Genomic DNA, 23,844 nt, shown 5'->3' with positions numbered 1-23,844 from the left:
TGCTCTGGTTCGCCAGAAGCGGCTTAGTCCTGCTGGCCACGTGACCCGGAAGCTGTACACCAGCTCCCTCGGCCAATGAAGCGAGATGAGCGCCACAACCCCAGAGTCGGTCACGACTGGACCTAACGGTCCTTTACCTTTTACCACTTTAGCTAATGGGCTTCCCGCTGCCACTGCTCTGCCACCACACAATTTCTGTTCTCATCCTGAAGCAAAGTTCTTAACCCAAGGTTCTATTTCTGGGTTAGCAGAGTCTGTAACCTGAAGCGTCTGTAACCCGAGGTACCACTGTACTAGTAAGATCTTTCATGCTGCCTGAGGATGCTTAACCAAGGATACCTTTCATATGTCAGTATAGCTCAGGGCTCCCTTTGAAGGTGACCTGGAAACGACAACTAATCCAGAATGCGGCAGCTAGACTGGTGACTGGGAGCGGCCGCCAAGACCACATAACACCGGTCCTGAAAGACCTCAATTGGCTCCCAGGACGTTTGCAAGCACAGTTCAAAGTGTTAGTGCTGACCTTTCAGTCCCTAAATGGCCTCGGCCCAGTAGACCTGAAGGAGCGTCTCCACCCCCATCGTTCTGCCCGGACACTGAGGTCCAGCGCCGAGGGCCTTCTGGCGGTTCCCTCCCTGCAAGAAGTGAGGTTACAGGGAACCAGGAAGAGGGCCTTCTCGGTGGTGGCACCCGCCCTGTGGAACGCCCTCCCAGCAGATGTCAAAGAAGTAAACAACTACCTGACTTTTAGAAGACATCTGAAGGCAACCTTGTTTAGGGAAGTTTTTAATGTCTGATGTATTTTTTATATTCTGTTGGGAGCCATTATTATTCCAGATGCGAGTCTGCAGGCTCCAAGTTTAGGTACAAAATCCAAACAACCTGCTCATGGGGTTCTTCGCATCTCACTCGTTCTCTGGAATACCTGATCTTCTTTTTCCAGCACCGCCTACGCAATTGCAATGGGACGTTCCTGCCCCCTCTTCGCCTTGGAGCCCTGCTGAGGTGGCAGAAAATCTCCGCTGCTTTCAGTTCACATCGTTGCGGCCGCTTCCTGATTTGCCATGATTGAATCCTGAAAGGAATCCTAATGCGATGACGGCAGGATGCCATTGATTCATTTCTGAGCTGGGTTTTAATCAATGTACTTGTGATCCCCCGGTGTCACTGTTAATCTGAAAGGAGAGAAATTCTTCCCTTCTTTGAACCGAAAACTCTTGTAACTTGTTCCTGGGCCAATTCTAACTTAATCTTTTTTTTTTTTTTTTTTTTTTAAATGGCAAGCAGGAGAAATAGAGAGCGGTGCAATCTATGGGGCAATACAGTGGTACCTCGGGTTAAGAACTTAATTCGTTCTGGAGGTCCGTTCTTAACCTGAAACTGTTCTTAACCTGAAGCACCACTTTAGCTAATGGGGCCTCCCGTTGCTGCCGTGCCACTGGAGCCCGATTTCTGTTCTCATCCTGAAGCAAAGTTCTTAACCTGAAGCACTCTTTCTGGGTTAGCGGAGTCTGTAACCTGAAGCGTATGTAACCCGAGGTACCACTGTAATGAAGTGGATCCGATGAAACATGCACTCATCTGCATAAAACTGCCATAAGGTAAAGGTAAAGGGACCCCTGACCATTAGGTCCAGTCACGGCCGACTCTGGGGTTGCGGCGCTCATCTCGCTTTATTGGCCGAGGGAGCCGGCGTACAGCTTCCGGGTCATGTGGCCAGCAGGACTAAGCCGCTTCTGGCGAACCAGAGCACCGCACGGAAACTCCGTTTACCTTCCCGCTGGAGTGGTACCTATTTATCTACTTGCACTTTGACGTGCTTTTGAACTGCTAGGTTGGCAGGAGCAGGGACCGAGCAACGGGAGCTCACCCCGTCCATCGCGGGGATTCGAACCGCCGACCTTCTGACAATTTGAGGATTTTTTACAGTTTTATAACATGCAGATGGAAATATGTGTTGAGAAACCAGAGAAAGGAGCTGAGGGAAGTCCAGGGGTGGGGTGGGAGGTTGGGGGGGGGGTTGTTTAGGGGGGAAGCAGGGAGGGGGGAAATGGAGGGAATAACAACAACAATAATAATGTGGATGGTGTATTTTTGATAAAACTATTGTGTTGGAATTTCCAATTTTATTTATTAATTTTTTTAAAAAAGGAGGTTTATAATTAAACTGAGGATGAAGAATAAAGCATGTGCAGAGAGTTTGGAAGGAGGACGCAGTTAGGGCTGGAGTCTGGTCCGATCTTCCTTTAATCCCCTCTGCTTCTGCTGCCTCTCTCTCCTGTTCCCCCCCCCCTCCCCACTTGCTTGAAATGAGGCCTTAAGGAAATGACTTCTGCATCTCCAGCGCTGTAATTGACCTGGCAAAATCCATTGGCAAAGAACTCCTTGCATCTGAGAAGCTTGGCTTGCCTTCAAAGCAAGAGTTTTTGGCACCGGCTCTCCCACGAACCGCGTTTGAAGACGCTTTGCTGCCGGCCCGCAAACTGGTCTCCAAAGCAAGACTATGCAGCCCTGGAAATATCTCTGTGTCAGCAGCTCAGGCCCACAATGCTCTGGACCTGAGTGCAGATTGATTTTGCTTCCTGGTGTCAAAGTTTGCTCAAAGAAGAAGAGTTTGGCTTTGGTATCCCACCCTTCACTCCCTTTAAGGAGTCTCAAAGCGGCTAACATTCTCCTTTCCCTTCCTCCTCCACAACAAACACTCTGTGAGGTGAGTGGGGCTGAGAGACTTCAGAGAAGTGTGACTGGCCCAAGGTCACCCAGCAGCTGCATGTGGAGGAGCAGGGATGCGAACCCGGTTCCCCAGATTACGAGACTACCGCTCTTAATCACCACACCACACTGGCTCTCAGCTATTGAGCTAGAATGGTCAGCTAGGGGCCTCCTGAGAAGACAATTTGAAAGCAAAACTGTCGCCTTCTTCCCTGCAGCGACTAACAAATTCCCAGATAGACTGCCTCTGAACATGAAGGCTCTATTTCGCCATTTATTCTTCCATGGATTTGGGCATTGCCACAACTTCTAACAGTTCGTTCCCAGCGTTGCACTCAATCTTTCCCAAAGAAAGCAATGCAAAATGGATTCATCTGTTCCAGACTTTGAAACACCCCCCCAAAAACAGCATTTAACATGAATTTTACTATCTAACGAGACCATTGATCCATAAAATGAAAGCAGTAATCAATGTGTAAAGGTAAAGGACCCCTGACCATTAGGTCCAGTCGTGGCCGACTCTGGGGTTGCGGCGCTCATCTCACTTTATTGGCCGAGGGAGCCGGCGTACAGCTTCCGGGTCATGTGGCCAGCAGGACTAAGCCGCTTCTGGCGAATCAGAGCAGCGCACCGAAACGCCGTTTACCTTCCCGCCAGAGTGGTACCTATTTATCTACTTGCACTTTGACGTGCTTTCGAACTGCTAGGTGGGGAGGAGCAGGGACCGAGCAACGGGAGCTCACCCCGTCATGGGGATTCGAACAACCGACATTCTAATCGGCAAGCCCTAGGCTCTGTGATTTAACTCACAGCGCCCCCCCGTGTCCCTAATAATCAATGTACTGTACTATAAGAGAAATAAGACATTATTGTGGATGTTAAAAGTTAAAATTAATTTTTTTTCTGACCTGCACTGATGATGAATGGTTTTTTAAATATAAATTTCCACAATCACACCATCACACAATCGATCAGTCGGTAGCTGAACTGGGTTCCACACAGCCACGAAAACAAATGACCCGAAAAAGCCTCAGAAACAAAAACGTAAAATAGATAGCGAAAGCAAAAGCGCCAAACTTAATCCATTCCTGAAGTTTGCTTGACTTCCGAAATCTTCAAAAATCAAGTCTTGGCTTCTGGTTGGTGCAGGCGCCCTGGAATCAATAGCCCACAGCCGCATCGGACGTTCGGCTTCCGAAAAACATTCGAAAACCGGAACAGTTATTTCCCGGTTACTGGCGTTTGGGAACCAAGGTACACTGTATTATATATTTACATTAAAAATTCTAGTTGTTTCATTTTCACCCTCTGCAGGCCGCACCAGTGAGGCTGAGTTGTTGATTACTGGGGCCAAATGTCAGACAGGCCATGTTGGGACGGAATGTGTATATATTGTCTGGGTGGAAGATTTGTTTTCCTCCGGCAAAGTGTTACTCAAGAGGTATTGGCAAGAAATGTTTGAAAACCGATGAATGACTATTATAGATAGATAGAAGAGGATTTACCCTACAGAACTATTTTGAGGGCAGGTGATAACAATGTACAAAAGCCACAGCGGAAATTGGTTATTGAACCGGTGCTGTGTAGGGAGAAGGGATGAATGTAGCGTATTTTTCGCTCTATAAGACGCGCAAGACCACAAGACGCACCTAGTTTTTGGAGGAGGAAAACAAGAAAAAATATATTCTGAATCTCAGAAGCCAGAACAGCAAGAGGGATCGCTGCGCAGCGAAAGCAGTAATCCCTCTTACTGTTCTGGCTTCTGGGATAGCTGCGCAGCCTGCATTCGCTCCATAAGACGCACACACATTCCCCCTTACTTTTTAGGAGGGGAAAAGTGAGTCTTATAGAGCAAAAAAATGGTATTTTGAAATGATATTTGGAAAAGTTACTTTATTGGGAGCATGCAATGGAGGGAGGAAAATAGAGGGGACATTTTGCGGGGGGGGGGAGGGGAGTCAGCTTTTAAATTTGTATTGAATTTGAATTAATTTGGTGACAATTTGTTAAAAATTATGGGAGATCAAGAAAAATAATTGGCAAATAAATAAATAAAAAGCTTTTCCACATGTGCATTAGGACTACAGGAAGCAATGGGGTGGCAGGGGGTCGTTCTCCATGTCAGAGGAGTGTCAACAAAAGGAAAATTCCCTGCTCTGCAAAGGGAGCTGATGGAGGCACACCAGAAACAATCGGATTAAATTCTTTTGTGCCAGAATGAATTGTCCTTCCACCTGCTCTTCAGGACGGACAGACGGAGGCGGCGCTTGGATTAACTCTTGTTGCAAAATACAATGGTACCTTGGGTTACATACGCTTCAGGTTACAGACTCCGCTAACCCAGAAATATTGCTTCAGGATGAGAACAGAAATCGTGCTCCGGCGGCACGGCGGCGGCAGCAGGAGGCCCTATTAGCTAAAGTGCTTCAGGTTAAGAACAGTTTCAGGTTAAGTATGGACCTCTGGAACGAATTAAGTACTTAACCCAAGGTACCACTGTAATACCAGGATGTGCATGCACACAACAAAATGTTGCAGGGGATAGTTCTTCTCCAGAGAAAACCAATTTGCATAAATAATACAACACAGCATTACCACATCACCAATTGATTGTTGTTGTTGTTTAGTCGTTTAGTCGTGTCCGACTCTTCGTGACCCCCTGGACCAGAGAACGCCAGGCCCTCCTGTCTTCCACTGCCTCCCGCAGTTTGGGCAAACGCATGCTGGTAGCTTCGAGAACACTGTCCCACCATCTCGCCCTCTGTCGTCCCCTTCTCCTTGCGCCCTCCATCTTTCCCAACATCAGGGTCTTTTCCAGGGAGTCTTCTCTTCTCCTGAGGTGGCCAAAGTCTTGGAGCCTCAGCTTCAGGATCTGTCCTTCCAGTGAGCACTCAGGGCTGATTTCCTTCAGAATGGAGAGATTTGATCTTCTTGCAGTCCATGGGACTCTCCTCCAGCACCAGAATTCAAAAGCATCCATTCTTCAGCGATCAGCCTTCTTTATGGTCCAGGATGATAGGAGTTGTAGTCCAACAACATCTGGGGACCCACAGGTTGAGAACCGCTGGTGTAGGATGCCAGCCAGCCTGCCAGGCCCCCTCTCAAGAGGCTCCATTTCCCCTCCCCTTTTCCACCCCCCTCCTCCAACAGGCATTGATCTGTGGCAGCTGAGCATGCTCAGTCTGTGTACTTTCCCCCAAAGAATTCTGGGAACTGTAGTTTGCAAAGGGCGCTGGGAAATGGTGGTCTGTGAGGGGCACAGTACAGTGCCCATGATTTTTTTGGGAAAGTGTCAAGTCTTCACTGGTAGCGTTGCAACCTTTGTTTGGGCAAAATACAGGATTGGGGTGGGGTTTCCCCACCAGGTGCTGAATTACCGTATTTTTTGCTCTATAAGACTTACTTTTTCCCTCCTAAAATGTAAGGGGAAATGTGTGTGCGTCTTATGGAGTGAATGCAGGCTGCGCAGCTATCCCAGAAGCCAGAACAGAAAGAGGGATCGCTGCTTTCACTGCACAGCGATTCCTCTTGCTGTTCTGGCTTCTGAGATTCAGAATATTTTTTTTCTTGTTTTCCTCCTCCAAAAACTAGGTGCGTCTTGTGGTCTGGTGCATCTTATAGAGCGAAAAATACGGTAACTTCAAAGCACATGAAATGTTATATAGATGGTATCTAACAGCGAGTAAATTGGCAGAAATGTATAAATCTAAATCAAATAAGCAAAGAGAAGGTATTTTTTTAAATCATATATGGTGGTCTTGTAAGGTTAAAGCTTACTGAGAAATGATATATGATGAATGGAAAACAATGTTCAAAATAACATTTGTAAACAACAAAACCCAAAAACTTTCATTTTTGGGAATTATAGGGCCAGAACTACCCAAATTTCATAGAATCATAGAGTTGGAAGAGACCACAAGGGCCATCGAGTCCAACCCCCTGCCAAGCAGGAAACACCATCAGAGCACTCCTGACATATGGTTGTCAAGCCTCTGCTTAAAGACCTCCAAAGAAGGAGACTCCACCACACTCCTTGGCAGCAAATTCCACTGTCGAACAGCTCCTACTGTCAGGAAGTTCTTCCTAATGTTTAGGTGGAATCTTCTTTCCTGTAGTTTGGAGCCATTGCTCCGTGTCCGCTTCTCTGGAGCAGCAAAAAACAACCTTTCTCCCTCCTCTATGTGACATCCTTTTATATATTTGAACATGGCTATCATATCACCCCTTAACCTCCTCTTCTCCAGGCTAAACATGCCCAGCTCCCTTAGCCGTTCCTCATAAGGCATCGTTTCCAGGCCTTTGACCATTTTGGTTGCCCTCCTCTGGACACGTTCCAGTTTGCCAGTGTCCTTCTTGAACTGTGGTGCCCAGAACTGGACACAGTACTCCAGGTGAGGTCTGACCAGAGCAGAATACAGTGGCACTATTACTTCCCTTGATCTAGACGCTATACTCCTATTGATGCAGACCAGAATTTGTGCGACTACAGCGGCAAGAATGTTCTTTGCCCAAAAATGGAAGGAAGAAGTCGTCCCAGCAAAAGAAGAATGGATACAAAAAAATACAGAATATGCAGAAATGATGAAAGCTACCGGGGGGGGGGGGGGGAAAGAAATCAAGATAGCAGACTTTTAATAAAAAGAATAGAAATGGTTTGTTGAATATTTACAAACACATCGTAAACAGATAAGGACCGTGGCAGGATTATTGTAATAAACTGCAGTTTCAAAAGAGTTGAATAAATGAATAAGTTAAGTTAATTTAGAATATGCAGGAAATGCGGGAAGGTGTGGAGGATTCCCTGGTCCTGAATGGGGTAACTGTGCCCCTGAAGGACCAGGAGCGCAGCCTGGGAGTCATTTTGGACTCACAGCTGTCCATGGAGGCGCAGGCCCATTCTGTGTCCAGGGCAGCTGTTTACCAGCTCCATCTGGTATGTAGGCTGAGACCCTATCTGCCTGCGGACTGTCTCGCCAGAGTGGTGCATGCTCTGGTTATCTCCCGCTTGGACTACTGCAATGCGCTCCACGTGGGGCTACCTTTGAAGATGATCTGGAAACTATAACTAATCCAGAATGTGGCAGCCAGACTGGTGACTGGGAGCAGCCACAGAGACCACATAACACCAGTCCTGAGAGATCTGCGTTGGCTCCCAGTACGTTTCTGAGCACAATTCAAAGTGTTGGTGCTGACCTTTAAAGCCCTAAACGGCCTCGGTCCTGTATATCTGAAGGAGCATCTCCACCCCCACTGTTCTACCCGGACACTGAGGTCCAGCTCCGAGGGCCTTCTGGCGGTTCCCTCGCTGTGAGAAGCCAAGTTACAGGGAACCAGGCAGAGGGCCTTCTCGGTAGTGGCACCCACCGTGTGGAATGAGCTCCCATTAGATGTCAAAGAGAAAAATAACTACCAGACTTTTAGAAGACATCTGAAGGCAGCCCTGTTTAGGGAAGCTTTTAATGTTTGATGTATTATAGTATTTTAATATTTTTTTGGAAGCCACCCAGAGTGGCTGGGGAAGCCCAGCCAGATGGGCGGGGTAGAAATAATAAATTATTATTATTATTATTATTTAGGAAAAAAATAAAAAATTAAGGAACAGCAGAAAGAGGTTGCTGGATGCAACCTGCTGATAAAATAATGGTCATTTATAGCTTATGAAATCCACAAGATAACCAACCCGAATTGACTAATTTGGATTAACTGAGTCGTGGGCTTCGTCATTCCAGCAGAAGGCAGATGAAACTCTCCTCCCCCATAAAAAACTCCCAATTTTTGAGCAGCGACAGATGGGCTTCAGCATCACTGCTGCCACAAGCGACACACCACCCCCCTCCTCTCCTTTTCTCGTCCACGGACTTTCTGTGTTGCCCACCAGAGTCACGACTCAGCCCTGGGCGACGCAGCAGCCACTGTTTCCCTCCCTCCAGTTCTGCAAAGATGAGTTTTCTTCTCCCAGTGCCACCTTTTTGCTTCTGCAATTGATGTTTGTGTCTCCATAGGAACCGTCTGGGGGTGTCTGAGAAGGACAGTTTTCTTCCGTACGGTCTTCTCCAGCGAAAAACGGTGCCTCCTTCATCCTCAAGATGACATGCGGCGGGCAGCGAGGCTGATGGACGGTCACTGCCTTGCCCAACAGGTACGTACCACACTTTTTTCTCGCCCTCCAGAAGTTTTGGGCAATAGAGGGGGGGGGGGCGGGTGGAGGAGAACCCAGTTTGGTCCGTATTTTAAGTGGAGCCACGTGATGGGCATCCCTTGGGCTAGAAGCGGATCGGAACGTCGTCGTTCTTGGGATTTTGCACCTCTCTGAATTCTGCTACAAAGAATGTGCAATTTTGCTTATTTTATGAAAAATACTTAGAAATACTTAGATTTCCAACCATTTATGTATAGAGGCAGTATCTGATGTTAAGACTACCCACTGAAACGAGTAGGACTAATTAGGACTAATTGAAATTAATTGGTGTGGTCGCTAATTTAAGCGGCTGTACTCCGAGTTTAATTTAGCGGGATACCGCACAAAATATGTCTTTAAATGCCTGGGGTTGTATCCAGCTGGCTAATAAGACCCTTTAAAAGGAATTAAGCCAAATTAGACATGCCTATTAACTTCAATGGGTCTACTCTGAGCAGGACTGATTTGACTGTAGCTTATTTGACTTTTTGTGATGAAATATGTATTTGAATACTGGGACGCAGGTGGCGCTGTGGGTAAAACCTCAGCGCCTAGGGCTTGCCGATCGTATTGTTGGCGGTTCGAATCCCCGCGGCGGGGTGAGCTCCCGTCATTCGGTCCCAGCTCCTGCCCACCTAGCAGTTCGAAAGCACCCTTAAGTGCAAGTAGATAAATAGGGACCGCTTACTAGCGGGAAGGTAAACGGCGTTTCCGTGTGCTGCGCTGGTGCTGGCTCGCCAGAGCAGCTTCGTCACGCTGGCCACGTGACCCGAAAGTGTCTCCGGACAGCGCTGGCTCCCGGCCTCTAGAGTGAGATGAGCGCACAACCCTAGAGTCAGACACGACTGGCCCGCACGGGCAGGGGTACCTTTATCTTTACCTATGTATTTGAATATAAATCTTGTCTGTCCTTTTTGTTGTTGAAAACACACACACACAAACACTATTAATTTGGAAATGAGACGGAGTGAAGCTACGGACGCTTGCAAGATTGACTTGGATCAGGAACAGACTGATCTGTCCAATTCAAGCCGTATATGACAGTAATTTCCTGAGATGCGTGCCAGGGCATGAGAGAATGGCTCGATTAATGAAAGGAAGAAATGTTTTCCATTAAAAAACCGTTTCTGGGACTCCTAAAGCAGGAGGTTGCTTGTCGCCTCCCTGAATGACTTGTTGCTCTGAAGTAGTCTCCCCTAAAAAAATAAAATAGCGCTTTTTGGGGCACAGCACCCAAAAACGCACATTTAGGAGCTTTGTGCGAGGTCACAGCCCTGAAAATAGTGCTTTTTTCGGGGGAAATCGCTTGCAGGATCAAGCGTCTCACTTGGAGCTGTCCTTGGTGCTGAAACTGTTGAGGGCCCAGGTCTGAGCCCTGACGCTGGCAGACGGGATCCCCCAGAACCACCTCCTGCAGAACCAAGGCGCAGGATGATATTTCCAGGTCCTTCAAATTTGTGTCCCCCTGATTGCCAGTCCAGTGGCACAGAGAGAGAACCAGGTGGGATGCTGCTGAGCATGCAAAGAGTGCCTGTCTTCAGGCCAGAGAGTTGGCCCTTTAAGAAACTAATTTCCCCTACCCCCAAGGTCTAGGAGAGGTAGTCTGGGGAGAGAGACTCCATGTGATGGCCTGGGATTCGGACTCGGAGATTGAACCTGAGGAATCCCAGCCTGCACAGGATTCCCCGCCTCCAGAACCAGCTGAGCCGGGGCTGGGGCTTTAGCCTGAAGGGTCCTCACCTGTGCTGGATCCTCAGGTGCAGGCACCAGCTGAGTCTTCTCTGGTTCCTGAGGTGATGGAGGACCCATTGCCTGCAGGTGCTCCATTCTCAGCCCCGTCAGAGGAAGCTGAGATTGCCTCTGGGTCCACTAACCCTCCAGCCTCTCCTGAGCTGCTCAGGGCAGAGAGGCAACAGGAACTAAGTTCCTGCAGGAGGAGTGCTCACCTCCAGGCCAGGAAAGGCGAGTCACCTGTGTACCGGGGCCGCCCTATGCCTCAGAGGAGATAACGGCCAGCCAGCCCCAGTCCCAAGTTGCGGGAGCAACGTTGTTGGTAGCCTGTCCCTGCCTGCACCCTGTTCTGCTCCTCTGCCGGAACTCCTGACCTCACCTGACTCCCAGCCTTGGACCCAGCTTCAGCTTTGACGGACTGTCTCCCTACTGCACCCTCGACCTCGAACTGGACTCGGACCTCGCCTCACGGTTAACCCTCGGGACCAGCACACCCCACTTGCTTTTAACCAAGGGTGTGGGACTTCTGGTTTGTGGGCCAATTTTGGCCTGCCAAGGGTTCCATGTTGCCCCGCAATGCCATTTCCCCCTAAGCACGCCCACCGGTTCATCCGCCGACATCACTGGCTGATGGGAAGGCACGGTTCGATCCTGCTGGGGTGCATTCCCTGCAGGGAACACGTCAGGGAAGCAGACCCCCGCGGCCAGCGAATTAGGACCCTCCACAAGTCAACTAACAAGCGAAGGGTTCAATTCTGTGTTGCCGGCGTGTTCCCTGTGCATGCCCAGAAAGGTTCCAAGAGAAAGGGCCCCTTTGCAAACAGCCCCTTGCTGCCCTTGGGGGGCTTCAAAGCACAGCAGCACCTGATGTCGCCATGGTGCCGGGTAATTGACAGGTGGGCGGGGCTGCCCACTTGTCCAGAGTTCGGAGCGAAGGTTCTGGCCCCTCCGTTGCTCTTAACCTTGGTGGGAGCAAGCGTCTCACTTGGAGCTGTCCGTGGTGCTGAAACCCCTGAGCTGCCTTGAGCCGAACCAGAACAAGATGCCACCTCTTCTGGGTTGAGTAATTTGGCAGGGTAAGAAGACATTGCTCAGACCCCCTTTGAGCGGAGGCAACAGGAATATTTGTCCTTGGAGGAGGGTAAGGTAAAGGTAACGGGACCCCTGACCATTAGGTCCAGTCGCGGACAATTCTGGGGTTGCGACGCTAATCTTGCTTTACTGGCCGAGGGAGCCGGTGTACAGCTTCCGGGTCATATGGCCAGCATGACTAAGCCACTTCTGGCGAACCAGAGCAGCGCACGGACACGCCATTTACCTTCCCGCCAGAGTGGTACCTATTTATCTACTTGCACTGGTGTGCTTTCGAACTGCTAGGTTGGCAGGAGCAGGGACCGAGCAACGGGAGCTCACCCTGTCATGGGGATTCGAACCGCCGACCTTCTGATCGGCAAGTCCTAGGCTCTGTGGTTTAACCCAAAGTGCCACCTGCATCCCTTTGGAGGAGGGTGCCTGTTGCCTACTCTTAAACCCTCGAATCCGTGTTCATCTTTTTTCCAGTTCAGGAAGCGGTTCAGAAAACGTCAGGTAGCTCCCACTACCATTTGTGTTACTTGGGACCCTTGCCAGATGGGTCACCATCTTCCAAACAATCAGGCATCAGGCTGAATCAAATTTACTTTTTGTGCTTTCAATTCTGCCTGCTTTTTTATAATCTGATCTGCATGTGTCATTGAAATCTTGGCTTGTCACGGAGCGGAGAGTCATTTCGATTTATTTAATTGCTCCTCGTCACCTACAGCCTTTGCACCAAATGGTGCTTGTTGAGTCCTGGTTCACACGCGAAGATCGGCCAAAAAACCAAACTCCCACACTGTGTGAAAAGTGATCAATTCCGTCTTGCACGGGGCTTTCTAATGATTCATATGCGAACGTCAGTAACGTTCATATGGGGAAAGAGCGGAGGACATGCTGCATAGAAAAAAAGACTCCGTACCAAAATTTGCGTTTTTTAAAATAAAAAAGAGGAATGTGTCAGTTCTGCGGCAGAAGAAAAATAGATAATTCAGAACTTCACCACCTTCACAAAACAGTGTTGTTAACCGTAGCCTTGCTCTGTCTGCGTGCATTTAACTCCCCTTTTTCGGAGCGAGATAAAACGTCCTGCAATTAGGGGGATAAAATGAAATATCCCAAACCCACGAGTACAGGAAAAAGGACTTGGTTGTCTTAATAGGGCATAAACTGACCTGTGAGACAACAGTGCAATTTGGTTGCTAAAATAACTAATGCCAACAGAAAGACAGGGTCCCTGTGTTCAGAAATAATATTTCTCCTCTACACTGGCCAGGCAGTTTACTCTGGTTTCTCATGTCCAGTTCTGGGTGACCCGTTTTAAAGAAGACATGGAAGGTCCGGGGTGAGTCCAAAGGAGGGTGGCCAGGGTGATGAGGGGTGGAAAAATCAGGTGTGTTTGGGATTTTGGCTGAATATTAAAGTAAAGGTAAAGGGACCCCTGACTATTAGGTCTAGTCATGGACGACTCTGGGGTTGCGGCGCTCATCTCGCTTTATTGGCTGAGGGAGCCGGCGTACAGCTTCCGGGTCATGTGGCCAGCAGGACTAAGCCGCTTCTGGCGAACCAGAGCAGCGCACGGAAACGCCGTTTACCTTCCCGCTGGAGTGGTACCTATTTATCTACTTGCACTGGTGTGCTTTCGAACTGCTAGGTTGGCAGGAGCAGGGACCGGGCAACGGGAGCTCACCCCGTCATTGTGGGGATTCGAACCACCGACCTTCTGATCGGCTGAATATTAGAAAGTCCCTAATGGTAAGAGCTGTCAGGTTGTGGACAGGGGCGTGCAATATTTCACCCCAGATATTTCAAGCTGAGACTAGGTATCTAGGTACCAAGCAAGAGGTTGAATTGGATATAATAATAATAATAATAATTTTATATATACCCTGCCCATCTGACTTGGTTTCCCCAGCCACTCTGGGTAGCTCCCAACAGAACATTAAAAACACGATAAAAGATCAAACATTAAAAACGCCCTAAACAGGGCTGCCTTCAGATGTCTTCTAAATGTCAGATAGTTGTTTATTTCCTTGACATCTGATGGGAGGGCATTCCACAGGTTGGGCGCCACCACCGAGAAGGCCCTCTGTCTGGGTTCCCTGTAACCTCACTTCTCGCACGGAGGGAACCACCAGAAGGCCCTCGGAGCTGGACCTCAGTGTCTGGGCTGGGGGATGGAGACGCTCCTTCAGGGATACTGGGCCGTTTAGGCCTTTCAAGGTCAGCACCAACGCTTTGAATTGTGCTCGGAAACATACTGGGAGCCAATGTAGGTCTTTCAGGACTGGTGTTATGTGGTCTCGGCGGTCATTCCCAGTCACCAGTCTAGCTGCCGCATTCTGGATTAGTTGCTGTTTCCGAGTCACCTTCAAAGGTATCTTAAGAAGACATCTGAAGGCAACCCTGTTTAGGGCAGTTCCCTCCCTGCGAGAAGCGAGGTTGCAGGGAACCAGGCAGAGGGCCTTCTCGGTGGTGGTGCCCTCCCATCAGATGTCAAGGAAATAAACAGCTATCTGACTTTTAGAAGACACCTGAAGGCAGCCCTGATTAGGGAAGTTTTTAATGTTTGATGTTTTACTGTGGTTTGAAAATTCTGTTGGGAGCCGCCCAGAGTGGCTGGGGAAACCCAGCCAGATGGGCGGGGTATAAATAAAATGTGGTGCCCCCTCCCAACTTCACGATTCTCTGAGAGGCATTTGGGAAGCTTATCCCTGATAGGATGGATCTCTCTTCCGACTCAGCGGGTGTTTTCAATCAGCTGCCGTGTTTCCCCCAAACGAAACCTTAATCCCATAAACCGGAGCCCTGGCTATCTCCAAAGGTCAGGATTATAGATTAACGCAACAGAAGGATTACAGCGAGGGGCGGCAGGTTGCTAGAGATGGTAAACTCTGTTCTCATAAGGAGATGCCATGAGGGTGATCTGAGCTGGAGGCGGTGGCTTAAATTCTGGATTTCAAGCATCCCTCCTGCACCCTGGGCACGCTTAGGAAAAGCGTTCACTCTCCCCGTGCAAGATTTAGGGTTCTTTCGCACGGACGGCAGCAAATCAAGGTGAGGTTTGGGGATGTTAAGCTTTGCATGCCGATAAGATTGACTCTGGTGGGGTTGGGACATGGAGGGTGATAGCAGAGCAAAAGGACGCTTGCTTTGCATGCAGAAGGTCCAGGTAAGACATCGAAAGGCTCTGGTTTGAAACCATTCTGCTCACATGGAGTTAGGAGCATGAGAAGTTGCCTTGAACAGAGTCAGGCTGTTCTTTGATCTAGCTCCATACTGTCTTTGTTGTTGTTTAGTCGTTTAGTCGTGTCCGCCTCTTCGTGACCCCCTGGACCAGAGCACGCCAGGCACTCCTGTCTTCCACTGCCTCCCGCAGTTTGGTCAAACTCATGCTGGTAGCTTCGAGAACACTGTCCCACCATCTCGTCCTCTGTCATCCCCTTCTCCTTGTGCCCTCCATCTTTCCCAACATCAGGGTCTTTTCTAGGGAGTCTTCTCTTCTCATGAGGGGGCCAAAGTCTTGGAGCCTCAGCTTCAGGATCTGTCCTTCCAGTGAGCACTCAGGGCTGATTTCCTTCAGAATGGAGAGGTTTGATCTTCTTGCAGTCCACGGGACTCTCAAGAGTCTCCTCCAGCACCAGAATTCAAAAGCATCCATTCTTCCATACATCACTACTGGGAAAACCATAGCTTTAACTATACGGACCTTTGTCGGCTAGGTGATGTCTCTGCTTTTTAAGATGCTGTCTAGGTTTGCCATCGCCTTTCTCCCAAGAAGCAGGTGTCTTTTAATTTTGTGACTGCTGTCACCATCTGCAGTGATCATGGAGCCCAAGAAAGTAAAATCTCTCACTGCCTCCATTTCTCCCCTTCTATTTGCCAGGAGGTGATGGGACCAGTGGCCATGATCTTCGTTTTTTTGATGCTGAGCTTCAGACCAGGCTAACCTTATCCATACACAAATATGCCGTTAAGACAGGATTTGCAAGCAAAAAGACCATGGGAAGGCTTTCCCCATTTGCCTCCCTTACTGCAGAGGAATATTTGAGGTCATTGGGAGAGTCAAAATGGCTTCAGGATGGCTCTCCCATACTATTTCAGACACATGGTTCATAAATTTAAATATGTGTGCATTTATGAATATTTATTCTATATAAAAACTGCTTCTTATAGCAATCCCTCTCCCTCTCCCCTGACAAAAAGCTCCTTTTGGAAACACATGCAACCCATTTTGATTGTGTTCCCTTATCTCCATCTCTCCGTCTCTCTTTGTCTCTCTCCCTGTCTTATACAGTCATTAATATCATTTTTTTTTTTTTTTAAAGTTACTAAGGGAACAGGACTTTTAATAAACGCGAATGAAATTGAGTATTTCAAACCAAATGAAGTCGAAGTTCTTGCTGGCAAAGGAACTGTTTATTCCATGAAATACAAAATGATAATTTAAGGAAAGGAGGTGTTGAGTGGGCGATTGGGGAAAAAAGGCATTATATATGCTTTTCATTAGCCGTTGGAGAATTCGCCTTTAAATCGGGGGCTTCTTAACACTCTGGGCAGCTCCCAACAGAATATTAAAAACATGATAAAACGTCAAACAATAAAAACTTCCCTAAACAGGACTGCCTTCAGATGTCTTCTAAAAGTCAGATAGTTCTTTATTTCCTTGACATCTAATGGGAGGGCGTTCCACAGGACGGGAGCCACCACCGAGAAGGCCCTCTGCCTGGTTCCCAGTAACCTCACTTTTTGCAGGGAGGGAACCGCCAGAAGGTCCTTGGAGCTGGACCTCAATGTCCGGGCTGGACGATGGGGGTGGAGACCCTCCTTCAGGTCTACTGGGCCGTTTAGGGCTTTTAAGGTCAGCACCAACACTTTGAATTGTGCTCGGAAACATACTGGGAGCCAATGGAGGTCTTTCAGGACGGGTGTTATGTGGTCTCGGCGGCCGCTCCCAGTCCCCAGTCTGGCTGCCACATTCTGGATTAGTTGCAGTTTCCGGGTCACCTTCAAAGGTAGCCCCACATAGAGCATATTGCAGTAGTCCAAGCGGGAGATAACTAGAGCATGCACCACTCTGGCAAGACAGTCCGCAGGCAGGTAGGGTCTCATCCCGCGTACCAGATGGAGCTGCCCTGGACACAGATTTGACCTGTGCCTCCATGGACAGCTGTGAGTCCAGAATGACTCCCAGGCTGCACACCTGGTCCTTCAGGGCCACAGTTGCCCCATTCAGGACCAGGGAGTCCTCCACACTCACCCACACCGTGTGTCCCCAAAACAGCACTTCTGTCTTGTCAGGATTCAACCTCAATCTGTTAGCCGCCATCCATCCTCCAACCGAAATGACTAGGTCCTTCAGGGACACAGTTACGGTGTCTTACAACCCATTCATTGTCTCTTTTGCAGCCTCTCAGCCTAACAACGATGTTGTACTGATGTTGGAGAAGAAGGGATTGGATGTAGTAATTTTTCCTCCGGTTCTAGAGTTGCCAGCCTTCTGGAACCTTAACTGGAAGGTATGAGGGCATGTAATCTCCCCTCATATCTCTCTCTCTCTCTCTCTCTCTCTCTCTCTCTCTCTCTCTCTCTCTCTCCTTTCCTCCTTTCTTTTTATATTGATTTTTTATTACCTTTCAGAAATTTTAACAAATCAACTTTAATACCTGTACATGTTTCTCTTAACGGTTTGACTTCCCACCATGGGTGTAGCCAGGAATTTCGTTAGGGGGAGCAGGTTTTTGCTTGGGGGGGGGAAAGAACCTCAGATTTGCATTGATTTTTTTATGGATATTGATTGATTGGGGGGGGTAGCTGCCCCCTTGTTTTCCACCCTTATTTACACCCCCCCACTGCACTATGTAGCATAAATCTAAATCTCATACTATTTTACAATTGTGGACATTTCTCCTCTGCTGCCCAGATTTCAAATCCTGCTTGCGACTTCACTTAAAAAAAAGTTTATATATATTTATTTAAAGTTTATACATTTCATTAGTTTTACAACCATTTTAACATTTCCAAACTTCCTTCCAGTAGCACCTTAGAGACCATCTACGTTTGTTATGGGTATGAGCTTTTGTGTACATGCACACTTCTTCAGTTGCCAGTACCAGATATCTGAAGATATCAGATATCATTTCCCAGAAAGCTTTTACCACCACATACGGTAGAAAGACCCTCCTTCCAAAAAAACTTTGTTGTTGTTGTTTAGTCATTTAGTCGTGTCCAACTGTTCGTGACCCCCTGGACCAGAACATGCCAGGCACTCCTGTCTTCTACTGCCTCCCGCAGTTGGGTCAAACTCATGTTCATAGCTTCGAGAACACTGGCCCCCCATCTCATCCTCTGTCGTCCCCTTCACGATCTGTCCTTCCAGTGAGCACGAAGGGCTCATTTCCTTCAGAATGGATTGGTTTGATCTTCTTGCAGTCCATGGGACTCTCAAGAGTCTCCTCCAGCACCACAATTCAAAAGCATCCATTCTTCGGCGATCAGCCTTCTTTATGGTCCAGCTCTCACTTCCATACATCACTACTGGGAAAACCATAGCTTTAACTATACAGTGGTGCCTCAGGTTAAGTACTTAATTCGTTCCGGAGGTCCGTTCTTAACCTGAAACTGTTCTTAACGTAAAGCACCCCTTTACCACCGGAAGCTGATTTCTGTTCTTATCCTGAAGCAAAGTTCTTAACCTGACGCACTATTTCTGGGTTAGCAGAGTATATAACCTGAAGCGTATGTAACCCGAGGTACCACTGTACGGACCTTTGTTGGCAAGGCTTTTTAAGATGCTGTCTAGGTTTGTCACTTTAATAATAATAAAACAACCAACCCTCTTATTTCCGCAGGCGACTGGGGTGTTTGGTCAGCAGCCCGACATTGTCATGGAGTAGATCACTGGAAGGGAACTTCCTTCACCCCTAAAAAATCACACCCACACATGATCCTGGAAGATGCTTGCTGCCTGACACAACCCTTGGCGAGGAGTTTTCACCGTGCTGCTGGGATGGACAACGCTTCGACGCTGGAATATGAGCTCCTGTCCCCGGGGCGAGTGGAGCCCGTCCCCAGCCCTTTCGGGATGGACGCGGAACAAAAGACGGTCTTTGCCTTCGTCATCCTCCTGCTGGCGTTCTTGGTGATGCTGATGGTCCGCTGCTTTCGCATCCTGCTGGACCCTTATAGCCGGATGCCCGCTTCATCCTGGACCGACCACAAGGAAGGGCTGGAGAGGGGGCAGTTTGATTATGCCCTGGTATAGCTCGGGCGAGGCCTGATGTCCGAAAGGGGGGGAAACCTTGGCATCTTCTGGAGCAGGGTTTCCTGGGGAAGCGAAGTCGCTGTTTTCAAGGGGGGCGGTGGGGTTTTTATTTGGGTATGGGCAGGGACGGAGGGGGGGATTTTTCTGTTTCGTGAAGTCTTAAGCAACCACGGGAAGGTACCCGTTTCAAACCATAGCTGTCAACTTTTCCCTTTTCTTGCAAGGTATCCTATTCGGAATAAGGGAATTCCCCTTAAAAAAAAAGGGAAATGTTGACAGCTATGTTTCAAACACGGCATCCACCGAGCTTCTCAGCGCAGGTGAAATAAATGCTAAACCACACGGTTTCGGGACAAACTGAATAGTGCTCCGAACCAAATTGGGTGTGTGTGTGTGAAAATCTGTTCGGAATTTCCTTTGAAATCCACTTCGCCGGAAAGAGGCTGAGAATCTCAGATCAGATCCAACTCCTTGCCCGTTTTCTGTGTCGCTAGACGGGGGAAGAGGCAGGTTCCACCTTTGCTGTGACCTGTGTCGTGGGGGGGGGGGTAGGGAGCTGTAGGGGGTGGGTTGGGGTGGGCAAAGGGTGGGGAAGTGCCATGGGGTGGCGGCGAAGGAATGTTTCGACAGCGAGGGGCGGAGGAGAGCTCTGAGGTCTCAAGAGAGGACGGGCATTGAAGGCGGCTTAATTGGTTTGGGTTGGAAACCAAAGCTGTCAACATCCATACCCTCTAACATTTCTCTGATAGAAATAGGGATCTCCTATTGCATAGTAAGGGATGCGGGTGGCACTGTGGGTTAAACCACAGAGCCTTGGACTTGCTGATCAGAAGGTCGGTGGTTCGAATCCCCGTGACGGGGTGAGCTCCCGTTGCTCGGTCCCTGCTCCTGCCAACCTAGCAATTCAAAAGCACCTCAAAGTAGATAAATAGGTACCGCTCCGGCGGGAAGGTAAACGGCGTTTCCGTGCGCTGCTCTGGTTCGCCAGAAGCGGCTTAGTCCTGCTGGCCACATGACCCGGAAGCTGTACGCCGGCTCCCTCAGCCAATAAAGCGAGATGAGCGCCGCAACCCCAGAGTCGGCCACGACTGGACCTAATGGTCAGGGGTCCCTTTACCTTTATTCCATAATAATAATAATACAGATAACCAGAGCATGCACCACTCTGGCCAGACAGTCTTCGGAGAAGTAGGGTCTCATCCTGCGTACCAGATGGAGCTGGGAGACAGCTGCCCTGGACACAGAATTGACCTGCGCCTCCATGGACAGCTGTGAGTCCAAAATGATGGAGGATTTGTGGCGCTTTGGTTTCCGAATGTTTTGGAAGTTGAACGGAGTTCTGGAACGGCTTCCGACGTATGGCTGTATTGGAAATGGCAAAGGTGATAGCAAAATAAGAGGTCAAGCGCTGAATTTTATACTGAAGAGTGAGACCCTTGTTAACATCCTATGTTAAATGGAATCACAGGCAGGTTTAAAATACAAGCAGCGGAAGAAATGCGATTATAATTGTAACGAAGGAATTGTGGAATAGATGAAAGTACAACGCAGCGTGGAAGGGGGAACTGGAAACACCATGGAAAGAAGGTCAGCGTTTAAATGGGTATTAAATTTGAGGTTCATTTGTTTAAGAAACGGTGAAGCACAATAAAAATTAAATGGGGAGGGCGGGGAAGGAACAGGAGTCGCAGGGAGGGTTAGGGAGTAGATTCCTCCGGCGGTGGCAGAAAACTGGGACAGGGCTGTGGAAGGGAGGGAGGTTAGTATCCTGCAAACGCCCCTTCCCAAGGGGCTCTGGGAAGAATTGTGCAGGCCACAGTTCACCTTTGAGGCAGAGTTTGGGCCTCTTCTGTGCTGTGTGTTGCAGACAGGGAGCTATTTCTACAAGAAGGGTACCAGCACCTCTTTCACCACGAAATAAAGCTGCCTTTTGTTGCTAACACTGCCTGTCGCCTCCTCTTTGATCTCTGCACACCCAGCCGTTGCTGAGATATTTCACGCCTGCCCTCTTGTGGATACGTGCAATGTTTCGAAAGGGCTCTTGTGCACTGTCTCTCTGCCCCCCCATTAAAAAATTGGCAAATATGACAGGAAAACAATAGAGGTGGATGCACGTGGAATGCTACTGCCAGCTTGCAGTAACCAGAATAATCCTACTTTGAAATATATATGTGTGTGTTAATAGTGATGCAAAGGACATGAGTGGCGCTGTAGGTTAAACCACAGAGCCTAGGACTTGCCGATCAGAAGGTCGGCGGTTCGAATCCCCGCAATGACGGGGTGAGCTCCCGTTGCTCGGTCCCTGCTCCTGCCAACCTAGCAGTTCGAAAGCACGTCAAAGTGCAAGTAGATAAAAAGGTACCGCTCCGGCGGGAAGGTAAACGGCGTTTCCGTGCGCTGCTCTGGTTCACCAGAAGTGGCTTAGTCCTGCTGGTCACATGACCTGGAAGCTGTACGCCGGCTCCCTCGGCCAGTAAAGTGAGATGAGCGCCGCAACCCCAGAGTCGGCCACGACTGGACCTAACGGTCAGGGGTCCCTTTACCTTTACCATGTCAGACCAACACGGCTACTTACCTGAATCTAGAACTCAGGCAAATTGGTCACGATTTGGCAATGGCGCCTCTGCTCCTAGACTGTTGCCTAGAAGTTGCTTTTCTACGACAATCCTTAATTTTCCTGAGTTCCCCCCCACCCCCACCCCAGCGAACCTATTTGTTTTTCTCCGTTAGTAATGTTGCTAGCTGATTCGTGTACCCCCAAGGCATTCCATCTCCTCCAACATTTCTCCGATGAAAATAGAGAATAATGGGATGTTCTGGGGTCAAATCAGAAACCGGGACGGCTTCTGTAAATCTGAGACTGTCCCTGGAAAATAGAGACACGACTGGACCTAATGGTCCGGGGTCCCTTTACTTTAAGCAAGAGCATGTCTTAAGAGCCTATTTTAGAGATGGCAAGTGCAAGCATTTGGGAAACAAGGAGAGTGCCACAGACCTTTAACCCAAAATAACTTTATTGCTGCCGTCGCTCATGATACAAAATGAAAAGGCCGGGCCCCCCCCATGCGGCCGGGTCTCGGTCTCAGTGCCGTGTGCGGCCAACCCCTCCCCTGCTCCCCCTCCGCCGGTGCACGGAAGGAAAGTCATGGTCGTGGTGCGGAGGAGATCAGGACCACAACTCTGCACACACAAACACCACACCCCTTGCCTAATGGATTACCATCATCATCATCAATAATAATAATAATAATATTAATAAGAATCGGAGGGAGGGGGGAAAGCACCATTTGGCAAAACCCAAAAACAAGTACGGAAGACGAAACGAGGCAGGAAAGATTGGTTATGAGAGAGGATGTCGTGTTGAGAAGTCTGGCTTGGGGCGCCTCCCCAAGCCCGCTGTGGACTGAGCTGGGGAGGTCCAGGGGTTTCAAGTTTTAAAGGAGCTCAAGTCCACTTCCTGACACCCATATTTTTTAAACAACAACAAGGGGAGGGAAGGAATGGGAAGGATCCAGAATGGGACCAGGACCGGCCCCCTCCTCCTAGGACATCCCTCCTCAACCTGTGGGTCCCCAGATGTCATTGAACTACAACTCCCATCACCCCTAGCTAGCAAGGCCAGAGCTCAGGGATGAGGGGAGTTGTAGTCCAACAACATCTGGGGACCCACAGGTTGAGAACCGCTGTCCTAGGGGATTCTCCGCTCTGGTAATGCCCCAACTTCGCTCAGTTCCAACAGGGGTGGGTGAAGCTGTCAGTTTCTCTTCCCCGCTCTCTTCCCCCCCCAATCTTAAATTCAGTTCTCCACATTTCTGCAGCCATTTGCAACTTCCTTTCTTTTTTAAAGACCCCTTGTGAAAACTCACCAGCGTTTCGGTGCAAATTTCTCGCACCTAGCTTTGCCTGTCGTTCTGAGTAACGTTGAGTTTTCGAAAGCGCTTCCGCTTAATGTGAAGTGGGGTTTGGTTTGTTGTTTTGGCTGTTTCCGCCTAATCGCATGCATATTTGCACGCACGATTTGCCTGGAGAACGGCTGCTAAATTCGAAGATGCGCGGATTTCAAAGGATGGCCCTGCTTCGGTTCACGGTATTGGCGCTCGCTGAGATGCAAATGGAATTGGAATTTCTTCCCTTACCCCACATCCCTAGGCCTGTGTGGACCTCAGGAGACCTAACGGAGGGAGGTCAGAGGGGACAATTGAAGAGGTGTCAAGCAGTCAGAGGGCGCGCACAAAAGGGGGAAAAGAAAAACCTGAGCAAGAGAGCACCCCTGGAACTCCGAATTGGAGAACGGTCGCAGTTTCAGGTCCAGTTTTCGCAGCAATGAATTAAAACAGCTGCGGTATTGCCATGGCAAAACTTAAAGCAGGTGTTTCACAACCTTGCTCCCAGACCCTCAAATCCACGCAGACTGACATGGCAGGGGGCTTTTGTGAATGAATTTTGTGAATGAATGAATTTTGTGAATGAATTTTGTGAATGAATGAATTTGTGAATGAATTTTGTGAATGAATCAATTCGCATTTGTTTGCCCCCTGCCGTCACCGTATGGCAGCCGTTATTTTTACCCATTATTCCGCTGAGGCACATTGAGGTTCCTGAGGCATCAGAGGGAGATTCTTGCTAGAAGAGGAGGAGGAAGAGGAACCCCCCCCCCAAAAATGAAAAATATAGCTGCATAAGATTATGGTGCCCTTTGGCACTTCCGGTTAACGCCTGAGTCTGTCGGTCTCCACCCAGGGGGTCTGTGTCAGGCACAAGCATGTCAAGGGCTTGGGGTGGGGGCAGAGGCCTTGTGGGTGGCGTGTGGGGGTCTTCTGACCCCTCTTGGAGCCACGTTTCCCACTACAAATTCAATAACCCCGCTCTGAAGCAGGTGGCCGCA

At 48.9% G+C, this 23,844-nt stretch overlaps 1 protein-coding gene across 2 annotated transcripts; it reads left to right on the top strand.

The window, feature by feature from the left end:
- Window positions 1-8,476: 8,476 nt before the first annotated feature.
- CTXN1 (cortexin 1) lies at window positions 8,477-19,485 on the top strand. Of its 2 annotated transcripts, XM_083720838.1 has the most exons (3): window positions 8,478-8,851; window positions 17,105-17,214; window positions 18,547-19,485. In XM_083720838.1, the coding sequence occupies exon 3, from the start codon at window positions 18,639-18,641 to the stop codon at window positions 18,957-18,959; it is 321 nt and encodes a 106-aa protein (XP_083576964.1). In that variant the 5' UTR covers window positions 8,478-8,851; window positions 17,105-17,214; window positions 18,547-18,638; the 3' UTR covers window positions 18,960-19,485. The 2 variants fall into 2 exon arrangements, with proteins under 2 accessions (XP_083576965.1, XP_083576964.1); XM_083720839.1 differs by lacking the exon at window positions 17,105-17,214 and having other exon boundaries at window positions 8,477-8,851.
- Window positions 19,486-23,844: the final 4,359 nt, after the last annotated feature.

Source organism: Podarcis gaigeae (assembly GCF_964106915.1).
Source record: "Podarcis gaigeae genome assembly, chromosome: 18".
NCBI lineage: Eukaryota > Metazoa > Chordata > Lepidosauria > Squamata > Lacertidae > Podarcis > Podarcis gaigeae.
The sequence above is the reverse complement of the archived record's forward strand: the minus strand, read 5'-3'. Positions and strand labels throughout refer to the sequence as shown.